This window comes from Lissotriton vulgaris, chromosome 8 (assembly GCF_964263255.1).
Source record: "Lissotriton vulgaris chromosome 8, aLisVul1.2, whole genome shotgun sequence".
Taxonomy (NCBI): Eukaryota; Metazoa; Chordata; class Amphibia; order Caudata; family Salamandridae; genus Lissotriton; species Lissotriton vulgaris.
This window is the reverse complement of record NC_141696.1, coordinates 1,272,531,431-1,272,557,911: the sequence shown is the minus strand read 5'-3', so window position 1 is coordinate 1,272,557,911 and position 26,481 is coordinate 1,272,531,431. Positions and strand designations below refer to the sequence as shown.

Genomic DNA, 26,481 nt, shown 5'->3' with positions numbered 1-26,481 from the left:
AGACTCTGTGGTCACTCTTGTGCTACGAAAATCTGAGGGCTTGAGCTCTGAGGAGAAGGTTCTAGAGGGCTGCTGGCGCCTGATTGGCTGCAGTTTGGACTAACATAATGACAAGGATAGGCTGTATGGCAACTGTTAAACTCCCATGCATTCCTATGGAGAACTTTTTGGTTAGGAACCCTATGCTTCCTGTATGCATTTGTTGGGTTTTTCCTTACTATGTTTATATATATATTTATTGTATATTATTATATATTTAGTATTTATTGCTATTTTATTTACAGTGGGACTCCCACTCCGACGACGGGGAATATTCAAGCATGTGAATCTATGAAAGACACCAATACTGGAGAACCACCTGTTTACAGGTAAGTAACAATTGTTCTTTCACTTGATACAGACCAACAAGTGCAACATATATGGTGAGTTTTTGGGGCATTGCGCCCCACCATATTTTAATGTTGGATAGACATATTCTTTTAGTACAGCCTGCCACAAATGTATAGAAGTTTCATTAATCTAAGCGTCGCTCCACCCACAGGAGTGACACCATTAAACATACAACCCATCAATGTACATCACACCATTGTACACCCTTATTAGTATACTAAAGTATCTCCAATACGGAAACCCGTCTGAAAGCTATAGACATGCCCCTTTACGAGTCCAATAACATTTTTGACCAAACTCACACAGTTTTCCGGCACAAACTTTAAGAATAGGTGTAAATAAGCATGTAACAAAAATGTGAGCAAACAGCAGTATGTTAAGCATCGTTATGTCAAAGATGTAGTCAATATTTAGGCTGTGTAGCCTGTCACATTAACAAATATATATATTTTTTTGTTTCAAAAGACCTTTATTAAAGACCAACAATAGACATACATTTCCGCTTACTGCCTACAACCATAGCTTGGCCGGCATAGCAACATCACAAGTATAAAAGGTGAATGAATTGCGGGAGTAGGGGAATGCACAGCAAGCCGCCTACAACCTCTATGGGCCGGCCACGGTAGTGGGGGTGTTCGGCTGTAAAGGCAGATTCATCATTGCAAACATATATTATTAGTAATGGTAACATATAACTAAGGCATCTTGTAAAGGAAGATAACTAATTCCACTTATGTGTCACATGTTAAAAAATAAATCATGACCCGGATAAGGAGACACTACCCCACATGAATTTTATAGCCACAACATACATCGTCCCAAGCTTGGTAGGACACGGTAATTGGGCGTGTTGATGAGGGGAATTCGTCAGGGAGTAGGTGATCTATGCTATGAGGTGTCAGCGCTATTAACTATGGCGTGTTCCATTAAGTAGGTTTGGAACGGGCCCCATACATCCCTTGGGCGAGAGGAGGGGGGTTGGTGTTCTGCATAAATGTGTAGTTGTTACTGACAATATATGAGGTCTTAGAGCCAATCCTTAAATTTCGGCGCCCTCCCCGTCCCCCATCTACAGGAAATTTTCCTTTTGGCGATTAGTAGTGCCATGGAGGTGTACTTAGCATTTTAGCAGCAATGGGTTTGGAATAGCCCAGTAGCACAGTGAATGGGTCAGTAGGGACGTGCAATCCAGTCATGAGATCCAGTGCAGCAAGCACTTCCTCCCAGTAACAGTGTAAAGTCGGCGCCTTTCCCCACCACAGCGATCACAGCAGTCGTTATCTCGCAGGTTCATCCTGCATAGTCGCGCTGGCGTGTAATATAAACGGTGAAGGTATTCGTAGTGGATCATCCTGAATCTACTGTTGGAAGAGATTTTGCCTGTTTGTGCGCAGCAGTATTTCCACTGCTTATCGGTTATGCGGTGACCGAGTTCTATTTCCCATTTGCCCTGGGCCAGTGGTGGGTTATATTCCTTGGGTTATATTCCTTATGGGTTTGGACGGTGCAGTAAAGCTTGGACAATAGATGTTCAGGGTCATCTTGTTGTAGAAGGATATGTAGTGGGGCAATACTGGGGGTTCTAGAGGAAAGGTACATGTAGCAGCTTTTACATCTACATTTTACGTCTAATGTAATAAAAGCGGTCTAAAGGAGTAGGATCTGTGTCTTTAAAGAATTCCTCGCTAGTGCTAAATTTTCCAGCAGTGTACTGGTGTCCCCAGGTATGTAAAGAGAGTTTCCGAAGGAGCTGTCGACATCCACCCTCCTGTGTCACTGGAAGATCCTGTCTCCCTTGAAGGAGAGTATAGTGGTGTGCAATTAGTCTGTTTAGCTAAGTCGTGCCATGCACTAACTGTACATTGAACGGTGGTGGATGCAATATGCCTGGGGACCGGAGGAGCTCTGATGTAGGCCGTGCTAGGGGTGGGGCGCATATATCCGTGTTCAATCGCCAGGTGTGGCATATAGGGGGGGGCTCCATCCAATATGTAGCAAACTGCACCTGCGCACAGCTGAAGTACAATTCAATGTCTGGCACGGAGAACTCTCCCGCTTTATAAGGGCGCGTGAGTGTCTGCCAACTGAGCCTGGCTTGTTTCCCTCCCCACAGCAGTCGTATCAATTGGTACTTCATGACAGAGAAGAAATGACAACTGGGGGCGTAGGCAATGTTAACAAATAAGTAAAGGATTTTAGGTAATATGACTATTGTAATCAGCGATGCCCTGCCGGATATGGACAGAGGAAGCGTGATCCACCATGTGATTTTGTCAATGATGGAGTCTAGAGCACGTCCGTAATTAACTGTCATAAGTTCATCACATGAGCGGGACACAATGATGCCCAGATAGGTGAGGGCGTCATCACACCACGTAAGGGGGAAGTCCGGAGTGAATCTTGTGGTAGAGTCAGTGAGCTGGTAAATCTGGGACTTAGACCAGTTGAAATTGACCCCTGACAATTGTCCAAAAATGATAAATAGGCGCAGAATGGGATTCTGGCTAACGTTGGGGTGTTGTAATAGAGAGTGATGTCGTCGGCGTATGGAGAAATGAGTATCTGCCATTCTGGGTAAATAATAGCATGGTCTCGATAATGTTGTTTGATTTTGGCAGCAAGATGTTCCACCGCTAACGCAAATAATAGGGGGGAGAGGGGGCATCTCTGTCTGTTGCCTCTCGCTAGCGGGAAGGAAGTAGAGTGCTGACTATTTACCATCACAGTGGCGCGCAGACCAGTAAACAATCAGTTTATCCAGGCCAAGAAAGGAAGGGAAAGCCCATGCGCACCAGTACATTGGTTAGGTAGTCCCATTCTAGGGATTCGAATGCATTGGTGGCATCAAGAAATATGGCGGATGCGTTTTCCCCAGGATCAATGTTGTCAAGTAGGGCGAATAGTGTCCTCAAGTTGTGAGCAGTCCTCCTAGTCGGGACAAAGCCTGATTGGTCTGGGAGGACCAGAACTGGCATCAGAGACTGATGCGGTTAGCTATAAGCTTGGCGAGGTGGCATCTACATTTATAAGGGATAGGGGTCTGTATGAGTCCAGTTGCGTGGGCGATATTTTTGGCTTGGGCAATGATATGTTAAGGGCTTCTTGCATTGTACGAGGTAGGATGCCAGTCTCACAGGTTTCCTCAAACACGTGTTGTAGCACTGGACTAATGAGATGTTTATATAACTTGTAGAAATCAGCCGGAAGGCCATGAGGCCCCAGGGATTTGCCAGATTGTAATTGCATGATAGCTGATATAATTTTGTCGTCTTCGTGGTGAGCTAGTAAGAATTCCCTTTGTCCATCCCCCAACCAGGCTATGGCAGTGTCGTCAAAAAAGGAGTCAAAGTCTACTGGTGCGTGGCAGTGGGTAGAGTATAGCCATTTATAAAATTGCCTAAATGCCGCTAGAATGTCTGAGTAGTTTCGGCGTATCAAGCCGTCTTTGTCCTCGATTTCTAGTACTGTGTTAGTGAATCGGGGGGGGGCGGACAGAGGAGGCCAGCGCTCTACCTGGTCTTTCGCCCTCTCAATAGCATTAAGCTTTGTAGTACTTCCCCCTAAATCTACACTCGCGCTCTGCAGTCTCTTGATAATCGTTGAAGAGCTCGCGTATCCGTGATTGTAAGGTGGGAGAAGGCGCAGATTGGAGAGCGGCCTCATTTTGTTTCAGTTCTAACTCTAGTTTGTGGAGTGTGTTTCTTATGTCTTTCAGTTCCCCGCCGCTCTTAGCGATGCAGATGCCCCGTTTGGTGACTTTGAAGGCCTCCCATATGGTAGAATATAAGGGGACAGAGCCTGTATTACGAAGGAAAAAATACGATATTTCTTGTTCTATTTCATCCTTGAAGACAGGGTCAAGTAAGGATTGCGTATTAAGGCGCCACGCTCGGTATGGGGGTTCCTTCTGCAGCGGGGTAAGCGTCAGCAGCACTGGGGAGTGGTCTGAATATGTGTGTGATAAGTAGGTGGCATGTGATGTCCAAGTCGCTAACCCCCTATCCACCAACTAGTAGTCTATGCGCGACCAGGAGGCGTGTATAGAGGAGTAGCAGGAGCCCTGCTGTGTCGCTGGGTGGTGGGTTCTCCCTGGGTCTGCCAGACCATGCTCTTCCACAAGATCTCTGTGGGTTCGCTGTGTGGCTGTGTGATGATGTGGTTGGGGGTGCGATCTGTCTAGGCTGTGGTTGAGTGTTACTTTAAAGTCTCCTCCCCAAATCAGGTGTGTGGTGTCTACATCTACTATCTTCCCCCACAACACCCTAAAAAACTCTGTGTCATCTGAATTTGGGTCATGGCACGATACCAAGGTAATGGACTGTCCCAACATCCTGCTCCACATAACAGTATACCTCCCTTGTGGGTCTGTAAAGGAGCCTGTAGGAGTGTATGGGAGTGTATGTCTTATCAGCACAGCAGTTCCCCGGGCATATGATGAGTAACTGGAGAATCCCCTATGGGCTGCCCAGTGGGCAGCGAAAGTATGGGATGAGTTGGGGGATAAATGTGTTTCCTGAAGCATAGCGCAATGGACATTACGGTGGTACAGATATGCAAGAATATGACGACATTTACGGGGATCACCTAAGCCGCGCACATTCCATGATAAAAAGTTGTATTTAAGCATATTGGGATGGGTCTCTGTCATAGTTACAATGGAAGAAGACGTGATGGGACGTAGTGTGTGTAGTGACAAGTGGATAAATTATGCAGTGGAATCGTGCCAAGTGCTGAAACAAAAGGAACTTGAAAAACAAAACCCAATCCCTGCCTCCTGCCACAACAGCAACCCCAACTTGCTGTGTAAAGCAGCATCCCTACACCCATCAATCCCTCAAATCCCAGTCCCAACCGGGGACAGTAAGAAAACATTGCAACCACGTTGCACAAAGTCACGTGAAAGGGTTTACCTGGTGGGTGGCATCAAGAGGGCAACCAGGTACTCCTCACAGACCCGAGGGCGTTCAGGCATTATAATCTTCCGTCCATTTAGGCATCCAAAAAAAAGAGGTGGGGGGTTGGAGCAGGAGATCAGAGCGAGCCTGATACAATAACAAGTGTCCATTACAGGAGTCAACGCGGGCATTGCAGGCCAAGTTCAGGAGCAATCATCTCATCTCTGGACAGGGGAGATCATGACCAATCTGGGTTTCATGGTCTCCCTGCGATATCCATGTATGTGTCCCTGCAGCCGGGAAGTGGTGTCCGTCGTTCACAGCAGGAATAAGTTATTGTTTCTTTGCTTTCAATGACCGGACTTTCTGTTAGGTGCACGTGTCTTTTCACAAGGGGGCCCAGCCGTGGAGACTTGGTAGGTCAGTTACTCTATGTCTGATGCGCCCCTATTTTCTTCTTCCTGCCTCTTAGGGGAACGGCGGTCTCCAGATGGCCTGGGCAGAGTCTTGATGAAGTCTTGAGCATGCTGTGGGTTTGTAAAAAAAATGTTGTTTGCCTTGGGCCGTGACTTTCAGGCGTGCAGGGAACAGCATGGCATAGGGAATACCAAGTTGCTGGAGTTTCCGTTTGACCGGAAGAAATTTGCGCCTTTGTTCCTGCACAGCCACAGTGAAGTCCGGATATATGAAGATCTCTGACCCTTCATGCTGTAGGCGTCCTTTCTCCCTGGATAGGCAGAGGGCTGTGTCCCTGTCGCGGTAGTTTAGCATTTTAGCTATTATTGGGGGAGGGGGAGTCCCTGGGGAGGACGATTTGCCATCGACCGGTGCGCCCTTTCAACCACAAAGACTGTTGAGAATTCTTCTCTCCCAAACAGTGTCCGGAGTAAGCGTTCAACAAAAGCCTCCATTTTCCCGGTTGCAGTGGATTCTGGTATCCCTAATATGCGGAGGTTGTTGCGCCTTGAGCGCGATTCCAGCTCCTCATTCTTGGCGGCTATCACCTTCAATACTTTATCCATTTCAAGAGTGTGATTATTCGTAACTACTGTTGAGTCTTCCAGGTCAGATATCCGCCTCTCCGCTTCAGTTAACCGGTCCCCGTTTTTTTCGACCCTATGCATAAGGCCATCCATTCTAGCCGACATGGAGTCCATTTTGGACTCGATGGAAGTCAAGCTGGACTGCATTACAAGCAGCAGCTCCTTCAGGTCCGAAGTGGATGTGGATGCAGATTTGGCCTGTTCGTCATCTGTCCCCAGCTGGGATCGGGAGTTTTCCTGGTGTCGAAGGTGAGCTTCAGCTGTTGATTGTCTGGCTTTCCCATTGCGGTTGGACGGGAGGATCTGCGGTGGTATGCGGTGACGAGAAGCTCCGTGTCTACTCCCGGGGCAGCCCAGCGAGCACAGGGCAAACAACCATTCGCACGTGTGCTACACGTGCTTCTGTAGAGTGTTAAGCCCACACGCGCGTCCGCTCCTCCAACGGATCCCTCCAGACCACCGGTGGGAACTCAATGAACGTGCGTGGCGGTTTCCATATGTAGGCTGTACCACCTCAGTGAATGTGAGTGTTAACCCCGTTACAGTGGCTCACAGCATCATAATAGGGGTAAAATTGCACCTCCCCCCCTTGAGGGTATACAGGCTCACTAGGGCTGCAGGAGCGTAGGGTAGTTTTGGGACCAGAAATGTTCAATAATGTGTATGGAGGGGAGAGACGGGCCACAAGCGCAGGCCCCACAGATCAAGGGTCAGTCCAGGTGCCCGTGGCAGGGTTAATAATATCTTGTGTGCCGCAGTGCCAGGTTCTGCCCCCCCAGCGCCAACTTCGTGAGGCCTACGCTCCCCTCCAAACATACACTGCAGGAGTGATCTGTCTGCAACAGTCAGCAGGAGGTCCCAAATTTGGTAGCCGGGGACCGCAGGTCGAGCGAGGCAGTCTTGGTGCCGCAGCCCACCGCGCAAAGGACTGGCGAGTGAGGTGAGGCTGCAACTCCCACCAGTCCCGCCGGCCGCGGGTCCTGGTGTGCACGAGCAGCAAGCAGGCTGTGAGGATCCCTCTGGGCGAATGGGAGGCAGACGGTCGCACTCCAGGGCCCGCGCACACCGCAGCCGCCGACAGCCCCCGCCACACGCAGCGCCAGCCCAGTCACCAAAGGCGGGGAAAGCACCTCAGGCCCAGTGAGCGGTCGCGCCAGGGGGTAACAGCCGGGTGCAGCAGCGAGACCCCACGCTCCAACCCCGCCGCACCGATCCCCTCTGCAGCTCACCTCCTCTTGTGGACACAATTGCAAATGGTCAGACTGCCATGCAGTGAGTCACTCCAGTCAAGAATTCAGTCAAGAATTTTCCTTAATTTCACAGACTCAATAACGCAGTTCATAAAACACAAACAAACGGCAATGTTAAACATTCAAACTAGGAAATTACAAGTCCTTAATTTACCACAGTCACCAATTGTTCCTATAACAGCGGCCAGAGGGAACTAGTGGGTTTATCAAAGTTTAGCTAGACATGTTACACAGCAGTGACAGCTGCTGTACAACATGGCTTAAAGTTTTTCTAAAAAGCTCTATGAAAAGAAAACAAATGGAGTACAGCAGTAGTTAACATGACAAGTCTGTGAAAAATCTTGTTCATAGGCCTATCTCTGGATGACAGTCAGCATGATAATAAACCTCAGAGAATACGAAGAATAATCGTTGGTGAGCAATCCGCGACAAGATACAGGTAAAGCCAAATGTAAACAAATCGTATTTTAAAATAAATAGGACATCATGACGGGACATAGGTATCTAAACATATATCCAATGCTCATCTCCTTATTATAAAGGTGCTAGTAAGTAAAAATGAGAGTCAAATCACCTATCTACAACATGGTTTAATAATGAGTCGTAGAGCGGGCAGTTCAGGGGGGTTTGGTGCTGGCAAAAGTACTTGTCCAACATTCTCAATACTAAGATAAGCTGCTGTCTCAAAGAAGAGTGCTGAAAAGCAATATTGTCAGCTCCTCTTAAGTGTGAAATCCAGTTCAGCCAAGACTTAACGGAGGAGGCAAAAGCGTTTATCCAGTTGTTGAGCACTGACCTAAAGGCCATAGTCAGTAGGATGTCTATTGTTAGATTTCGGGGTCTCTAGTTAGGCACAGGTAGATACTTGTGACAAATAGTGACCCTGGCCTCTAGTCAGGGTAACGGGGATACACTCTTTAGATAACCCCTGCTCATCCCCTTGGTAGCTTGGCACGAGCAGACAGGCTTATCAAAGGCAATGTGTAAAGTATTTGTACCAACACTCACAGTAACACAGTGAAAACACCACAAATGGACTCCACACCAATTTAGAAAAATAGAAGTATTTAATCTAAACTAAACAAGACCAAAGCAACAAAAATCCAACATACACAGGTCAAGAATATGGTTTCAAAAGAGTTCTTAGGGTTGCGTTAAAATAATCCACAGTTGCATCACGTTTTAGCAAAAAGTACCGTTGGATGCGACAAAAGTTCTGAGTGAAAGCTGCAGCATTGAAAAACAAGTGATGCATCACTCCTGAGACCCTAGAGAGGCGATGCGACAACCCCGCTGGACGCTATTGCAATTCCAGCGCGTTGGTTCTTCCCTAAGGGGCATCTTGTGGAGACGTGATGAGGTCCAAAAGGGCCTATGTAGGGGCCAATATTTAGTTTGGGACAGGGAAGGGGCAATTTGATGGGGAACAACCGATTTCCAAATCAGGCCTCAATTATTCGGAGATGTGCTATCGGACGCGTCCGTGTCTTTAATAAGTTGAAATTCAGACACATGGTTCTGGTTTATAGCAGGTGGTAAACTTTGGAAATTTGGTGACTGGATTTGTTGAAGGAGGATATAAGTGTAGACAGAGAGGGGTCCTTATGAGAGCATGTAGACTTGGTTACATAAGTTTTAAAGTTAAGGATGTCCTAGAAATCCAACTCCAACAGATTGCACTGGTGCTGGATTTCTTTAAAGGAGAGATGTTGTTGTGGTGTGCCCTGCTATTTCAAAAAGCGGATGCCGTTGGTGGACCAGGAACACCAATGCACAGGTGTACCATGTATTCTAAATTCAGAGCTATTCCAAAGTGAAGACAAATTAGATTCTTGTATTGGGACCTCTAGGAGTTTGCCTATTTTCAAAAGAGTCCATTTAGTGTTGTTGAAAAAGTATTTGGCCGGATGGGAGGGTCTGATCTTGGCAGGCCTGAGCATAATTTGATATATATCCTCAAGGATCTCCTTCAACTATGAGTCATGAAGGAGTATAGTCTAGCTTGACAGAACCATAAGACGCTGTTTCTGGCTAGAAATGCAGTTTGATTGTTTTTAAAGTCAGTCAATTTTACTCGGCCAAAATTTCTGGGAAGTCTTAATTTTCTTGATGGATATCTTGGGGTGTTTGTTTTGCCACATGAATTTTCCTAACATCTTATCTAATGTTTTATTGAAGTACTTGGACAGGGATAATGGCAGCATGTTTATTAAGTAGTTGACTTTTGGGGTCACCATAATTTTAACTGTCTCTCTATGCCCCCACCAGGTGATAAATTTAGGTTTCCACCCATCCAACAAGTCTTCTATTTTGTTCAATGTCAATATTTTGTTGTGTTGTATGGTTTCTATCACATCTGACCCCAATTCAGTGCCTAAGCATTTTAAAAACTGTGGTTGCCAGGCCAGCCTTGAATAATCCAAGAGGCCTCTGGTGCATATATAGTTTTATCCCTTAACCTCTGATTTGTCCTTCTTGAGTTTGTATCCCACAGCTAAGGAATAGTCATCGACCATATGTATTAATGCATTCTCAGTCACAATCAGAATATCATCGGCATAAGTGGCCACTTTCATGGTAGTTCTTTCAATGTCACTACCAGTGAAGAAGTCATTGGATTGGATTTTATGGAGCAGGGGTTCCAGGGTCAGGATGAAAAGGGAAAGAGATAGCGGATAGCCCTGCCCTGTTCCTCTCTCTAGCATGAAGGCAGGGCAGAAGAGACCACCAGCCCGCACTCTGGCATGGGGACCAATATAGAGTGCCATCACCATTCTATCTGCACCTCAATTAAATTTTAATAGTGTTTCACAGAGAAATGTTGACAGGACCCTATCAAACACCTTTTCAGCATCTAATGTTATCACAACAGTATAAGAGGAGGTGGCCATTTTCTAGGATATGACATGAGGAAAGTGTTGTCATTTGACACGTAATGAACCCTACCTGGACACAACTAATTAGGCATGGTAAATAATGTTCCAGTCTTTAACTAGCATTTTAGCATAGATCTTCACATCTATGTTTATTAGTGAGATTGGTCTAAATGCTTTTGCCAAGTGTTGGGTCCTTACCCTCTTTCGGAAGAGTAATGATGGGATAATAAATGTGGTGACACTGACTGTGATGTCACCTGGATTGGTAAGGGCAGATGTTCTATTAGAGAAGGGTGGAAGGTTTCCAAGGGATAAATAGTTTAGTTAAGACTAGGGGTTATGAGTATTATGCATCAGGGTCGCTAGGCTCCAATAAAGATAATATATCTAAATATTCATGTGAGCCTATTCTTCACAGGGAGCACCGCTCTCTAAGTACTACATACACATTGCGTGGAAGACAGGATGTCATCCTTATAGAGCGACTCATAAAAGTCTCTGTAGGTGCTATTGAGTATTGGGAACTATTGAAACCTGCCGCAGCCAATGCATAGGATATGGTCAGTCATACAGCTGTGCTCATCTACTAATTATGGTACGTGCCCTGATTTACAAAGAAAAAATAAGAAATGTGGCACACCTACGACTGACTTCTGCTGGTAGATGGGAGTAATTTACAAGATCGTTAATTACACAATGTGTACAAAGGCTCAAAAACCGGCGGTGCATGAGTTACTGAAAAGTGTCTTACACTTCCATGGTTTTCTCTCATATGTGACCCCAGGGCTGTGTGTGTGTGGTAAGGGTGGTTGGGGGGAGACAAGAGAGATGTCTTTCAAATGTTTTGCAAAGCCACCCAGGTGTAACTTTCTTGGTAATTACAACAATGTGTATTTTCCACTCGCATGTGCATATTTAAGATATAACTGGAAGCCCAGATGTATTTGCTGCAGATATTGTGGGAAGGGAACTAATCGTCCCAGTTTTAAAGTGACATATGGAAGAAAATACTTTAAAAAACAATTTAACAATATGTAAATGTGACTTTCCTGATCTGCTGTCTTCTTTTTATGGAATTTCATGTACTTTGGACTTTCCTAGGACAGTTGTAAGCTGCAGATGTGCCTTAAAGGCAGTCATAAGCGCCTCAATTGTGCTGATGAACTTGAATTGTCCGCCAATAGTAATGCCCAAAGAACATGAATTAAATACCCTCTGCTGTCACATGCACGGCTATTGCTGATAATGGTCGAGCACAGTCATTTAGGTGATTAATCCTGTGGAAGTGATGTGCACACTACACATGTAACGATCTCTTTTACAGTGTGCACTACACATGTAACATGACCTTTTAAAATGTCTGAGTTTCATTTAACTACATGTTTTACCTGCAAGAAAATAAAATATCATCCTGAACTGTGTTGTTCTGAAACTGTGCAGGTGGAACACAATTCACAGTGGTCGAAGGGACAGTCCTAAACTCGACGTGTTGTTTGTCTTCACAGACTGGAATGGGTCATCTGCGTGTTACAAGTGAGGGACTTCGTTTGGAAGGAGAGTCGGAATTCCTGTTCCCGTTGTACGCCAAAGAAATCCATTCAAGAACGGTAAGAGTGTGTTTATGGAAGTCACCATTAGGGCTGTTCACAGTCAACGGGTCATTGGCCCAAACGAGAATGTCTAGTCTGCTGTTGTGAAACTCTAGTGAGCTTTTAGCATAACGTACATTGTAGTGTGATGTATGTTAAAAATTCCCAAAAACGTCCGCATGATTATTTTTTTTCAGAACTGAACTGTACTAATTAAAATGAAAATGTTCTTATGTACACACAAATTAATCTCAAACACACCACAGCCTGAACAACCTTTATTTGGGAATCTATCTGATGCAGTTAACGTGATTTTAAAAAGAGACTATTGGGACCCAAACCAACAGGTTTATTTAAATTAAATATCAAAGGTTGACTCAATCTTCATGTATTTGTATTTGTATTTGTATGTGGATTTGTAGAGCGCGATTGCTGCCCGGGGGCGTCCAAGCGCTAGGAACCAGCAGTGGAGATTTGCGGAAGCAGGAGCACTGGCAGAGAGTTACTGTGGGGAGTTGAAGAGGAATGTTTTGAGCTGTTTCCGGAATGAGGAGAGATTGGGGTTGGCTCTCAGATGAAGGGGTAGGGCGTTCCACGTCCTGGAAGCATTATGGCTGAAGGTCCTACCGCCTGATCTGGCCTTTTTTATTCTGGGTGCTGTGGCCATGAAGGCTTGGTTTGAGCGAAGATTACTGCTTGGATGGTAGTGGGAGACTAGGTTACGGGTGAGCAGAGGACCTGTGTCCCAAAAAGCCTGGTGGGCAATACACATGGCTTTGAAGTGGATTCTTTGGCGTATTGGGAGCCAGTGTAGGCTGATCAAGCCAGCTCTCACAGATTGTCGACGAGTGAGCTGAAGTAGTGTGCGAGCTGCACAGTTCTGCACTGTTTGAAGTCTCCGCAGTGTGTAATCTGGGGCCGCAAGGTAGAGGGCGTTGTTGAAATCCAGGCGGGACTGGATCAAACCCTGGATGGCTACCTGCTTAGCTTCCATAGGTAAAAGATGAAGAACTTTCTTTAGCACCCTAAGAAGGCCAAAGCAGGTAGCCGAGAGTTTGGTAGCTTGAATGCCAAATGATAGGGATCTGTCCAGCCACACCCCGAGGCTCTTGATGTTATCCTTGGGTGCCGGGTGGGGTGCCCAGACAGGGTGGCCATAGAGCATTGAAGGACCTAGGATCAGCAGGGCCTAGAAGCCTTAGCTCTGTCTTGTCCCCGTTCTTTTTTAGTGATTTTTAGTGATGAGGAGTTAACTGTCTGTGTGTGCGCACAGGCGTGTGTGTACACCATTCAATATTGATGAAAACAATGTTCGTGTCAAGCAAACGACCAGACTCTTAGATCTTGCTGGTCAGGTACTTATTAACAAGCTGAACAGAGAGAGCTTGTCCAGCGGGAGTATATTAATACTTTACATGTCAAAGCGAAAAAAACCCTGACCTTTCCTGTAATGCAATAGAAGCTGTTTCAAGTTTCAAGAGAGCTTGGAAGCAGAGAATCCCATAGGTAACATCATATTTTAATCAAAAATACAAACCCTTGATTGAAGGTGGAATCTATTATCCCAAACACTACAAACGCTCCCTTTTAAATCTAAAGGATGCTTGCTAATCAACGAATGCGAAGCCTTTTGTGGTTTGGAATTGTAGAACTGACTTAGACATTTGTTTTTTTATTGGACTCGTTACCCCAGAAATCCTTGAATATATTTCTTCATTCGATAGATTTTGAAGAGAGAAAATTATTTTCAGTATTATATTTAAATTATTGTAGACTGCTAATAACGAATGCTGATATTCCAATGTAAAATGCCAAATGATCCTTTTCTGAATTACGAAAATGTGCCGGCATTTTATAAACGTGGGTTTTCTCTGTTCCCTTATTTTTTTTCTTTTTGTTTTGGCCAACTAAATACAGGCATGTGCAAACTGAAACCAAGTACAGAGTGAACCGCATTTTACAACACATTACACATTTTATAGAAATTGAATAATTTTTTTATAACACAAAACTTTTAAAACATCACAATGGGACCAACATACAATCGGCATTCGCATAGGCAATAGGTCTCGCCTTTGGAACCTTATAAGTGTTTAGCCAAGCAGCACATTATCCCGGGTGCTGTGCCACCAGTGATTGAAGAGCTATACAATTACTACACACTGAGCCATGCAGTGTGATTCAGGAATACATGCTTGCCTCGGGAAACATTTATGGGCACATCCCAAGGCTTTTTAAACACACAGACACAAAGACAAGTGTCTCGATGCAAGTCAACAACACTATAATCTGTGTGCGACTGCATCTCGAGAGTCTTGTACAGTCTATGAAGCAAAGCAGTGAAGTACTTTCCAAAGCCGGAGACGGCACATCCCTCCTCCCCAAGCCTCTATTCACCAGGCATCGTTCTCCAGAGTTTTCCATTCAAAACACTGCTCGCACCATCCATTTACCAGCTAGCTCTGCCCCCGCCCTCTGTCCCAACCCTTTGGGTATAGAAGCACTGTATATAACAACAACAACAAAATGCACCCATCACACAATCTCCACGCATCTAAAAACAAAAAACCTGATCTTGTGTGATGTAACTGGTGCTTTTGTAAAGCGCTCCAATACATTCAAGTCAGTTGAGTTCATGCTCCATAAAAATACAACCAAAAAATTAATCTGACCTTGTGTATTTTAACTAGCACTATGTAAAGCGCTCCAACACCTTTGGGTCTCTCAAGTTCACATTATATAACAAGCACTGAAAATGCAACATGTCTTGCCTTTGATTAAGTTAAAGCCATTTGCTTTGCTAATGGTATAGTATAGCAAAGCAAATGGCTTTAACTTAATGAAAGGTGAGACCTGTTACATTCTATCTGTAACAATACCCTATTGTTTCACTCTAGGGAGCCCATTTATAAGATTTTACACATCCCACATGTTGTGAATGTGGTAATATCCCTTTGGCTACACATTACCACCAGTAGAAGAACAGATCGATGTCTCTGGTCACAGATGCCAGCCGCTCCCTGCTAGTGGTGCTACCTCTTTCTCAAGTTGTATAATTCAAGACTCCCTCATCGTTGTAGATATACAGATGTTCTATACATACGACATCGATGTGATTAACTAGGAGTCCGAATATACTAGGAGTATTGTACAATTTTTATGTCTTACTGTTTCTGTCTTTCTTTTACCGATTATGCGGGTCATAATTGAATGCTATGTTATTTTTGTGTCGTATTGACTTGTTTTTATTTAAAATCCCCTATATGTGTTCAGTTTAAGTATTTACTGTAACTTAGTGTAACTTTTACTGTATGTATACAGAATAAATTGCGATTTCCTCTTTTATTCAGTGTGTCAAGATATTTATGATTTCCTGTGATTTAGGTTTTAATTGTTCTTATTAAACACTGTATAGTCCTGTTCAAGGGAATTGTACTTTTTTCTGGCTACCCCTGAAGATACAATGATCAACAGTAGAACAATAACGCTATCCATGAGCAAACAGATTTTAGAACACCTTACATTTCAGGCAGCAGAGCAATGCCATAGGTTTTAAAAGTTTTACAGGATTACAACATAGACCGAAGAGCTTCCCTTGCACACTTTGGAGGTTCACAGCTGGATCAGCATCCCACTGCTTTGATCAGATTACACATCTCCTCCACAACACACCTATCCCTAATAAAGCACACCTCTTTCTTTAAAAGCCATCCTTTTGACAGCCAGGGACTCCTCTTATACCACACAAAATACACACACTACGGCAATGGTATCGGACAGAAGTGCTGTGTGCAACTTGGGTAGCATCATATAGGATGCAGCAATTGTTACATTATGTAGTACATCGGAGCTATCTCTTAATGTTAGTAATGGGGTCAGAGTTCCTGTGGTTGAGCTGTCTAGAAAACCATTACATGGATGTATTACAAACATAACAAAGGGGCAAAATCGTACTACTAATTGAGCGAGAAAATGGATAATGATGCAGGAATAAACAAGTATTGGCAAAACCAATAGGATTGCTGTGCAGCATACCCCAAGGGCGAAAAAAACGGTGCTTCGAGCGCCCTTGCCCTTTTAGGTTAGGTGGTGGGAGAGAGGACAAACGAGGAATCGGGAGTGGGTGTCAGGGGCATGAAACACAAATAAAGTCAAAAAAGGTTAGTAGAGGAAAAGCAGTCATGAGAGAAAGCAACATCGAGGGGAGCCGACGAGGGAGGGAACAACGCGGAGCGGGGTGAATGAGGCACGCTAGGGAGAGGCTTACATGCTCTCTTCATCGAGTGCTTACTACAACATACATGAGTTGACAAAGCCAGCAGGTCTGGCATTAATTGCCTTTTGGATTTTTCAATGACAGAGGACCCAGATGGGGATAGACGAGATAGAATACAATGACATTTAAGCATGGAGGGGGTTACACCGAAGCCGCTGTCCTTCAATAACCCAAGTATTGCATATCTGATGTGCCACGTCCATAAAAAGTAAAGGGACTCGCAGACAATAGTCGTTGCTACCAGGAATGAAATACTTTAAGCACCTGCAGTTTTATAGAAAATAAAGCTTGTAACAAATAGAGTGGGCGCTATATTTTGTAACTTGCAACTCACTATTCCTTATGTAAAGGGCTCCGATACCTTCGGGTCTAGCCAGCGCTATATAAAATTCATAAAATAAAAATAAAATAAATATTTAATACAGTACCTCAAACCTGTACCGGCTGGGGGTTAATATTGCTAAGACCCTGATGGCACGGAGATGCTAGTGAGCTCAGCGAAGTCCACCCTCCAGCGACGGGGCCGGAGCGACCATCTCCATTGAGCTAGAAAAGCACAGGGGGCAGCGAGAAAAAGAGTCCCGCCCCTCCCTGAGAGACACAAAGCAATCCGAGACCATGGGGAAATTCGCACCGCCAGACTAATGTCAAAGCTCACAAGTACCAGAGGAGCGGGTCTAGAGCGGGCTAGGTCTCCAGCGGGAGCAACTCCTAAAATGGAGCACGTGCTGCAGGGGCAGCTGGGAGCGGAAAGCAGGGGAAGCTAGAGGTGGGGGACATATGGGGCCAACTTCTAGGGAGGGGGCACTGAGCAAGAACAGGTAGAGTAGGGGCGTACGCAGACTTGGCAGATAAGACAGGCGCATGAACAACTGGGTTAGGTGTATACATTTCACCCGCGGTAGGAAGGGGGCGCACACCTTGTGAAGAACTAAAGTTGAACAACACAGTGCATGAGCAGCAACAATAAAAAAAATCAAGCTGCCACTACGCCCGCTGCTCCGCCATGCCAGGTGCACCGGCAGCAGCATGTGGCCACTGGCCTCCTTCCCCAGCAATAAAAATTTATGATGAGTGTAATTGCTGAGGCCTCATAAATTAGTTGTGGCAGGATGAAGCCGCGCGGTGCTTACCCATGTTGATGTGCACTTTCTTCATCCAGGGGTAGACGATGGCCGGCTGCTTGGGGGCCACCCCGTTCTGGCTCTTCAGGCCGCGTGAGTGGAGGCCGGCCAGGGCGGGGGTCTCGGCCATGCCAGGGAATAGGCCCTGGGGGGCGGGCGGCGCTTGGCCGTGGCCCCATGGGGGCACGGTGAGGCCCAGGGCGCAGCCGAAGGCTTGCTGCTGTTGCAGTGGGGGCGGCTGCTCGCCGCCGCTGTAACCCAAGCGCGGGTAAAGCCCTGGGTGCTGGTACTCAGTGCCCCGCGTGTCAACTGAATAAAGTTAGGCAGCCACGTGACCAGGCCAGCCAATGGGAGTGCAACACTTGATCTGTTCCTTTCTCTGTTTTCAACAAGCTGCCCAAAGTTCAGCGTGGCCTCGTAAGGGTGCCCATAACGAAAAGGCATCAGCTGGCTCAATGCTTGTAAGAGAATCACACAGACCGGCGAGGCCCCCACCAATGACTCTCACCTGGTATTCCCCTCCCCTCTGTGGGCAGCGCAGAATCCGCATCTACACCCAGTACGAGTGGGTGATAAGCTGCTCCACAGTTCGCTGAGCCCAAAGGTTATCCAGGTTGCGCATTCATGTTGCAGCGATATCTTCTTCACTATGACCCTTTAAAATGCTCTCCAGGTATATTTTTAAATCTAAAATGGTAGCCGTCAGCATTTCTCCCAGCTTCCAGGAGCGCAGATGCAGAGCCGTTTCCCCGTTGCAGCGCCCACCATGTTATACTGCGTCAAGGGGCGGTGAGTTGCCATGTTTGCGGTCTTTAGACATTCTTGTGGGTCAGACCTCCGGCAATAACTTCAGTCGCATGCCATGCCGCCAGCTGCTGACACTTACTGGAAGCTCAATCAGATTTGAGGACAGAGCTTAGTGCAATGGCAGCGGGGGCCCACCAAAAACACCGCAGACACTTTCAGAGGGGTAGAGGGGTTCCGCAGTCCTCACCTCTGAAGGATGATATGATGCAGCCCCACCGGCCCAGCTGGGATCTCTTGCCCTCCCCACGACCACCCGGCCGCACCACGTTGCTCACGGCCGAGGCGAGGAGGAGGGATGCAGACAAAGGACGTTGAATAGAAATATGAGTGGCAACATGGAGAGTAGAGGTGCTGGCGTAAAAGGTTTATTATCTTCTTCATTTTTCGGCCTAAAAAGAAGATAAGAAATCTTTTACCACACACGTACGTCAAGGAAGCCTGTCCAAGTGGGACGGCTTCAAAAGAGAAAAGAGTACATCACTGTGACCTCTTTTCCAATGGCTGGCCACAGTTTAGCGTGAATGGTGACGCCAGCCAATGGAAAAGAGGGGCGGGGCTAAACGTACTCAGAAACATTAAATCTCACCAACGAGACTGCACATGTGCAGCCATCACAGGCTGAGACCTAATATAAAAGTCTCTGTGTCCCTGGGGAGCTGCTCTGAATGTGCTTTGAAATTAGAGTTCTGAGAGGAGGAGGACAACAGGAAGAGACAGTGGGGTGGGCATGGGGTGGGCATGAAGCAACATGGCTGGCGGGACTGGGAACCAAAACCTACCCAGGCAAACAACTCGGCCGGCCCAGGGGTAAGGGGGGAGTGCTAGTGGTATGAACCACTAACGATTTGGTACAGGGGGCAACATTACCAGCCCCCAGTAACAAAAACTGCTCTCCAGGGTTCCAAAACCGACCCCCACCCTGGCAGACATGGAAGAGAGGTGGATAAATGCTGCTCCCATTTGTCAGGTAGAGGAGAAATAATGAATAAACAGGAGCAGCGTCTTCATCACTTAATCTCTGCGCACCTGAAAACAAAAAAATTACCCCGACCTTGTGGGATGTAACTGGTGCTTTTGTAAAGCACTCCAATACCTTCGGGTCAGTTGAGTTCACGCTCTATAAACATTCCACCCACTAGTATTCTGACCTTGTGTAATGTAAAGCACTCCAAAACCTTCAGGTTGCTCGAGTTCACATTATATAATAAAAATGTCTCATAGTCCCTGGGAGATACCTTGAATGTGCTTTGAAATTAGAGCTCTGAGAGGCAGACGTTGACAAGAAGAGGCAGCAGGTCGGGCATGCAGTGACATGGGAGGAGGTGGAAGAGATGAATGCTCCAATTTGTTAGGTGGTGGGGGTAAAAATAAATAACCGGGTCGGCGGAGGCATTATTTATTCTCCGCACACCTAAAAACAAAAAAAATGACTTGACCTTGTGTAATGTAACTAGCGCTTTTGCAAAGCTTTTCAATACCTTTGAGTCAGTCGCATTTGCACTCTCTAAAAATGCTCCCTAAAGTTAACCTGGCATTCTGTAATGTAACTAGCGCTCATGTAAAGCACTCCAAGAACTTTGATTCGCTCAAGTTCACATTATATAAACAAGCGTCATGGAAAATGTGACTGAAGTTGCCCAAGCCTTGTCCTTAACTGTGCTGCAAGATTGAGCTGCTGAAGATCAGGTGACCGAGTCTTACTATAGCAACAAACAGCAAAACAGGAGGGGTTTGAGGGAAATCCTCTCACTTTGAAGTCAGAAAAGTGAAAGAGGTGCCTTCGAAAACAGCTTGTGAAGCTTCTGATATTTCATCCCGGCATTTGAACAGGACAGGGAGATTAAGTGACGGGCATTGGAGTTGAACCACCAAAGACAGGCAAATAGTGAGAGGAGCAGGAATCAAAGAAAAAATTAGTCCCCCAAAGGAACACATACACACAGAAATGTAATGTTAACAGTAATTGAGCAGTGTTCTGTGGGAGGAAACCAAACATAAAAAGGAGGGACAAAGTGGAAGGATTAACCACTAACAAGCAAGCATTTTTGAACGACAGTTGAAGGGACAAATAAAAAGGCAATGGGCAGGCTGTAAGCCCACAGAGTGAATAAGGCATGCCTCGAAGATACAGTGCATGCGCTGCCTAGTCTCTACTATAAAAATGACTGACAAAAATGTAAAGTCTGCTCATATAAGTTTAAAGGGTTCTACCTTTTCTGGAGCTACACAAATTATCCTAGGAGTACTCCCAGAATCTATATAATGATTGTACTTACGCAACCAAAATTCACTCATTCACATTTTCTGTTGGTTGGGAATTCTGCATGTATGAGTCATGAAGTGAAGTGCATTCAAATAGTTGTTATTGTTCTTCTCATAGAATTTGTTTCCTGGTAAAGAATCCCGTCCCTTAAACCCTTTATAAATATGTGGTTCCCTCTTTTCCATTCCAATGGGGGTAGGTGATACTTTGATTACGCCTGTGCAGTAGGGAAATTTTAGCATTTACAATTGCTTACTTCACCTGAATCACCTCTAAGCAAGAACAGTAAATAATCTAAGCCTGCCTCCCTCTGATGATTTCTTGCTCCTGGACGTCCCTTGGGTGAGACTTTTGGAGCATAAGATTGTCACAGCCTTCAGCCTCATGCACCAACAGGTATGAGGTATGAGGGAAATTTGTAGGGAAGGGTATGGGGCAGGCAAGGTTGTCTCATGATATCAGGGTGGGGTGCTTCTCAGAGCCATGATTCATCCTTGGATCTTTGTGTGACTGGGAGCAGGAGGGACAGGTGAAGTCTACACAAGGGGCCTGATTATGAGTTTAGATATTATTTATTGCACAAGATAAGCATTGATAGAACAGGTATGTTATTTATTATGTGTGATAAATAAGACCTATGATACGTTTGAGGGGAATAACATGCAGATTTTGGTGTTTATTGCACCAAAATCTGCATGGTACGTAAATACCACACATTTTCCCCTCTTAAAATTCATCAGGTTTCACCTGCTGAAATGTAACAGTTGAGGTAGGTGTTGCATCCGATAGTCAACAGATGCATTAAATACAGCCAAACTCATAATTCAACCCATGTGTAAACAAGTGTTTATGCACAAGTCGGAATTAACCCACCCACTCGTAAACAGACCCTTAGTGTCTAGAATCCCCCTACGGTGCTTCCCTTTTTTGAAACCTTGTAAAGTTCACACTTTGCAATGTTCAGAGTACCGAGCACTCATGAGCAGTGCAGGCTCGTGTAGGGCGTTCTACCGGGTGGTGACGTGGGGCGGGGGAGGGGCACGGTGGGGGCCGGTATAAAATCTGGAAACGGATGATTACAGGTAAGTAACGTCAAAAATAAATAAAACTAATTTTGTTGCACGCGCTGCAAAGTCAAATGCGATGCAGCGTGCGAAACAAAATTTGTTTTATTGATTTTTTACGTTACTTACCTGTAATCGTCCATTTCCTGTATTTTACACCCCCCCGACCTTGCCCCTTCCCCGCACCATGTCACCGCCCGGTGGATCGCCCTACACGAGCCAGCACTGCTCCTGAGTATGGCACAGAGACCGCTCTACTCACTGCCACGGACGACATCCACACCATCCTCGAACAAGGCCACTCCGCGGGCGTGATCCTACTCGACCTCTCGCCGTCTCCCACCTCACCACCAGATTTTACGATGTCGGCATACAGGGAACCGCCCTCGACTGGATCCACTCCTACCTCACCGGCAGAGCCCAAAGAATCAGACTGCCACCCTTCCTGTCCGAACCCATGGAAATCAACTGCGGAGTACCACAATGATTGTCGCTCAGCCCCACGCACTTCAACATATTCATGGCCCCCCTCGCCACCATTGTCAGACAGCACGGACTCAGAATAGTATCCTACGCCGATGACATGCAGCTCATCCACTCCCTCACCAATGACCCCATCACCACCAGACTCAATTTCCAGCAAGGAATGAAGGATGTTGCATCCTGGATGAGTAGCAGCTTCCTGAAGCTCAACTGGGAGAAGACAGGGGCCCTCATCCTCGGACCCTCCCCCTCTGCATGGGACAACACCTGGTGGCCCACCGCCATCAGCAGCCCTCCCACCCGCAGGGGCCACGCCCAAAACCTCAGCATCGTACTCCACTCCTCCCACTCCATGCACCGACAGGTCAACGCCATCGCCTCAAGCTGCTTCAACAAACACTGCAACCTCCGCAAGACCTTCAAGTGGATCTCCCCGAATCATGGAAGACCATCACCCACGCACTCATAACCAGTAGACTGGACTACGGAAATGCCCTCTACGGCCGGATCAACAAGTCTCTGCTCCACAAGCTCCAGACCACTCAGAACACCGCAGCCAGACTCGTCCTTGGCATCACTCGACACAAACTCATCACCCAACACCTGCGGAACCTCCACTGGCTCCCCGTTGAGAAGAGAGTAACTCTCAAGATACTCACCCATGCCTACAAATGTCTCCACAACACCGGACCTCAATGTAATTATCTCCTTCCACATACACAAGAGAAACCTCCAATCCGCCGACCTCGCCCTCACTGAAACCTCACGCATCCGCAGAGCCAGAACAGGTGGAAGAGCCTTCTCCTACATTGCTACCAAGACCTGGAACGAGCTCCTGATCGACATCCGACACGCACCCTCCCTGAACATCTTCAGGAAGACATTCAAGACTTTGCTCTTCGACTGAATGGAGCTGCTTACCCTCCCCCGCGCCTTGAGACTCTCACGGGTGAGTAGCGCGCTTTACAAACCCCCTGATTGATTGACTGAGTAGTTTATTTTAAAGATTGAGAAATATCCAATATTTAGGACTTCACCAATTCACACATTTCTACTGTTCATCCTGGAAAAGCTCTTAACAAGACTAATTTTATGTATGTTTCCAGGGTGCGGAATTGCCAGCAAAATGCTCTTTAATAACCTCAATTATATGGGTTTGTGGATGTTATCTACATTTTACAGTCCCAATGTTGCCCTGTAGTAACCATTTTCACAAGACTAACCCAATATTTGCAATGTTGGAAAATTCATCCATCCAGTGACATCATTGTTGCTGTTTTAATTGCTTTTATGCTTTAGAAATTCCACTGGTGCTTCTTTGTGAGTATCTGGATGTAGACTTTTACAGTGCAAATTTGTTTTGTAGTGGTGCACCAAAAAATGGGGATTCAGGCCCATACAATTGTAGTTTTTAGGTTTAATAAATATAAAGTGATGTGAAAAAATCCATCAAAGAGATCAAAACAGGAGGAAACAACTCTTGACATGAAGGCCTACGTTTACAGAGTTTTCATGCGATGAAGTGGAGCAGTTAAATTGTTTGTGTTGCTTTGTGCATTGGGAAATTATAGTGCAGTGCCATATCTAGAAACATTGTCCTGCTGCCGTCACCCCCTGCTATGATGCGCAAGCATGATGTATTGCATAGTGTACAACCTTGCATCATGGTGCAGAGGCAACTATATGCTGCCTAGCACAGGATTTGTACTGGAGACATAATAAGGCCCGTACTTATGAATACTTTAGCAATTATATGACTTTATTCCAGATGGTTGCCCTCTGGAAAAGCTTATACTCAGAACAGTAGGTATGAGTTGGTTATGGACTAGCCAATGATAACAGCTATAGGTTTGACTGGTGTGCAGGGAAATGTTATGCCCTATCTCCGAGGTCTGGTCTTTTTATTATGAAAAGTTATTACAAAGGCAGTAGGCCTGGATTATTTATTGTGAAAAGCATATAATGAAGCCAGTAGGCCTCTAAAAGTGGATTAATGTCTTATTACATTACAGGCTGTAGACCGATATTGGGTTACATGTAATCTCACAGATTACCATGGTTCGCAAGGGCTATGCTGTTGGTCACCCACTCAGATAAACACTGAGTTGAATTTCACTGTGGTGATCATTGTTAAGCCCTATTAAGATGAGGTGAAATTGTTTTCCCAACTGTAATTTTGTACATATTTTTAATTTTCTGAATTTATGCCTTAGTGTTGGCAGCTTCTGGGCACTTCTTTAGGCCTGCGTTATATATAGAGTCAAGCTATTGGTAACAAATATAGGCCTCTTCAAATAAATGGGAAAAGTTATGTCCGCTTTCTTGATCTGTTTATAATGAAACACTAAGCCAAAGCAAGTAGGCCTTCCTTATTGTGAAAAGTATATGTTAAAGGCAAACAGCTTTTCAAGTTGGATTTTTATTACACTGGTAAAGCCTGTAGGGCAGGTATATTGTAACATGGAATCTCGCAGATTACTTTAGTGGGCAAGGATTTTGGTACTGGTGACCGACCTGAACAAACCATGGGGATAGACAATTTTCACTATGGTAACCCTTATTAGGCTCTAATATTAGGGATTGTTTATTGTTTTGATAAATGTTTATTGTACATATTCGTAATGTTATTATGGTGCACCTGATAGTTGCCTTGTGGGAAGGCCTAAGAACAAACACACTAGGTCTGAGTTGCTTATGTGACTAACCAATTTAAAAAGGTTATAGGCTTGATTGTTTATAATGGAAAGTTACAATAAAAGCAATAGGCCTGACATGTTGATTGTGAAAAGCATATGGTAAAGTCAAGAGGGATTTAAGGGTTTAAGTGTAGGTTGTTATTACACTGTACAAAGCCTATAGATAGGAATTTAGTTACATGGAATGTCACAGATTACAAAAGTAGGCAAGAATTTCGATGCTGGTTACCCCCTCTCACAAACCATGGGTACAGAAGATTTGTACTGTCACAGTCCTTATAAGGCCCACTTAGCAGAGATAGTATTTTTCTTTGCCAACTGCAATTTTGTATACTGTGTAATTTTATGATTGTACGCCTGATAGTTGGCTTCTGAGAAAGTCTATGCTCAGTACAGGAGGCCTCAGTTGGTTATGGTAATAACAGCTACAGGCCTGATTGGTTCACTAGGAAAACATTTCTGTTGCCAGAGGCTTGGTATGTTTGGCTTATGATAAACACGTTGTGCTTAACATATTGATTGTGAAAAGCATGTTAAAATTAAGACTAATTTAAGGGTGTTTAGGATTATTTAGCTGTATTAAAGCCTAAAGAAAGGTGTTAAACTTTCAGATTACATTTGTTGGTTACTGCCTCTGGCAAGCCCTAAGTGGAGAATATTTGTACTGTAATAATTCTGGCTAGAGTCTCTTTTTAGATGTCTGTCATGATCTTGTAATAATAAAAATGCATACATATGTAAATATATTTCATCCACAAAGCAGTTCTTAGTACAGTGACGCTCAGTCCTTACCTGCCTTGCCCAGCCTCTTGAGGAAATTATTCCCCTTTTGATCATTGGAGCTATGAAGGCAGAACTCCAGGATGTTTATGCAGTCAAAGTTCAGTTTTATTGCACCACAGCAAGCAAAAGCCTATATATCCATATATATATACATATATAGAGGATCTTTGGGTCCAATTTCTTTTGCCTTTAGTCAGTCTGTCATTTCCATTCTGCTTCCATCCATGACCGCAAACTGCATGATGTAATGATTCAGTCTGCATCAGTCATTGCCACTTTTGCCCTGTGAATAATTATATTTTCTGATCATGTGTGTACATCCACATGAAAATGAGTGCTCTTCAGTATTAGGCTTGGCGGGCCAGTCCTTTAGGTTTGAATACTCTTATTTTATAGTTTCTCTTACATTCTTTGCTTCTCCATTTTTATTTTAATGATTAGGTGAATACTCCAGCTCTCCAGGTAGTGGTAACTGGTTGCTTGCTTGAGGCTCTTTTCATCTGCATTGTGCCACAATCCTTGTGGCCACTTCTTCTAACCTAGGATATAAATATGAAATGCTGTTGGCCATATTGCATCATTGTTTTAATATTCCAAGATGGCCATCACAGTGATTCAAAATGTGTTGGCCATGCTTTAAGTTTATAACAATTATAAACGATTTACAATACCTTTGCAAGACAGACACCCACTGCTATGTTTCATTTTGTCATTGCAAACATATGCATGTCAAGTTTAGAATATAGCATTTTATTTCTACTTGTATTCTTTTAATTTAACTTGCATATGTTGTTTAGTTTGGGTGAGTTGTATTGTGGTTTTGTCACAGGGTGAATGGAAGGAGGAGAAAATGGATTAGTGAATGGATGCATGAGGGCAAAGATGAGTGGCAGAGTGCATGCATGATGACTTATTGAATGACTACGCCTATCAGTAACACAA

General features: G+C 45.0%; 1 protein-coding gene across 3 annotated transcripts in view; it reads left to right on the top strand.

Moving 5' to 3' along the window:
• Positions 1–26,481, top strand: part of SGCG (sarcoglycan gamma) — a 929,299-nt gene that overhangs the window by 500,029 nt on the left and 402,789 nt on the right. For all 3 annotated transcript variants that reach the window (XM_086935198.1, XM_086935197.1, XM_086935199.1), the window contains exon 3: positions 11,960–12,061. In XM_086935198.1, coding sequence (XP_086791324.1) covers positions 11,960–12,061 — 102 coding nt within the window. The remainder of the gene's footprint in view (positions 1–11,959; positions 12,062–26,481) is intronic.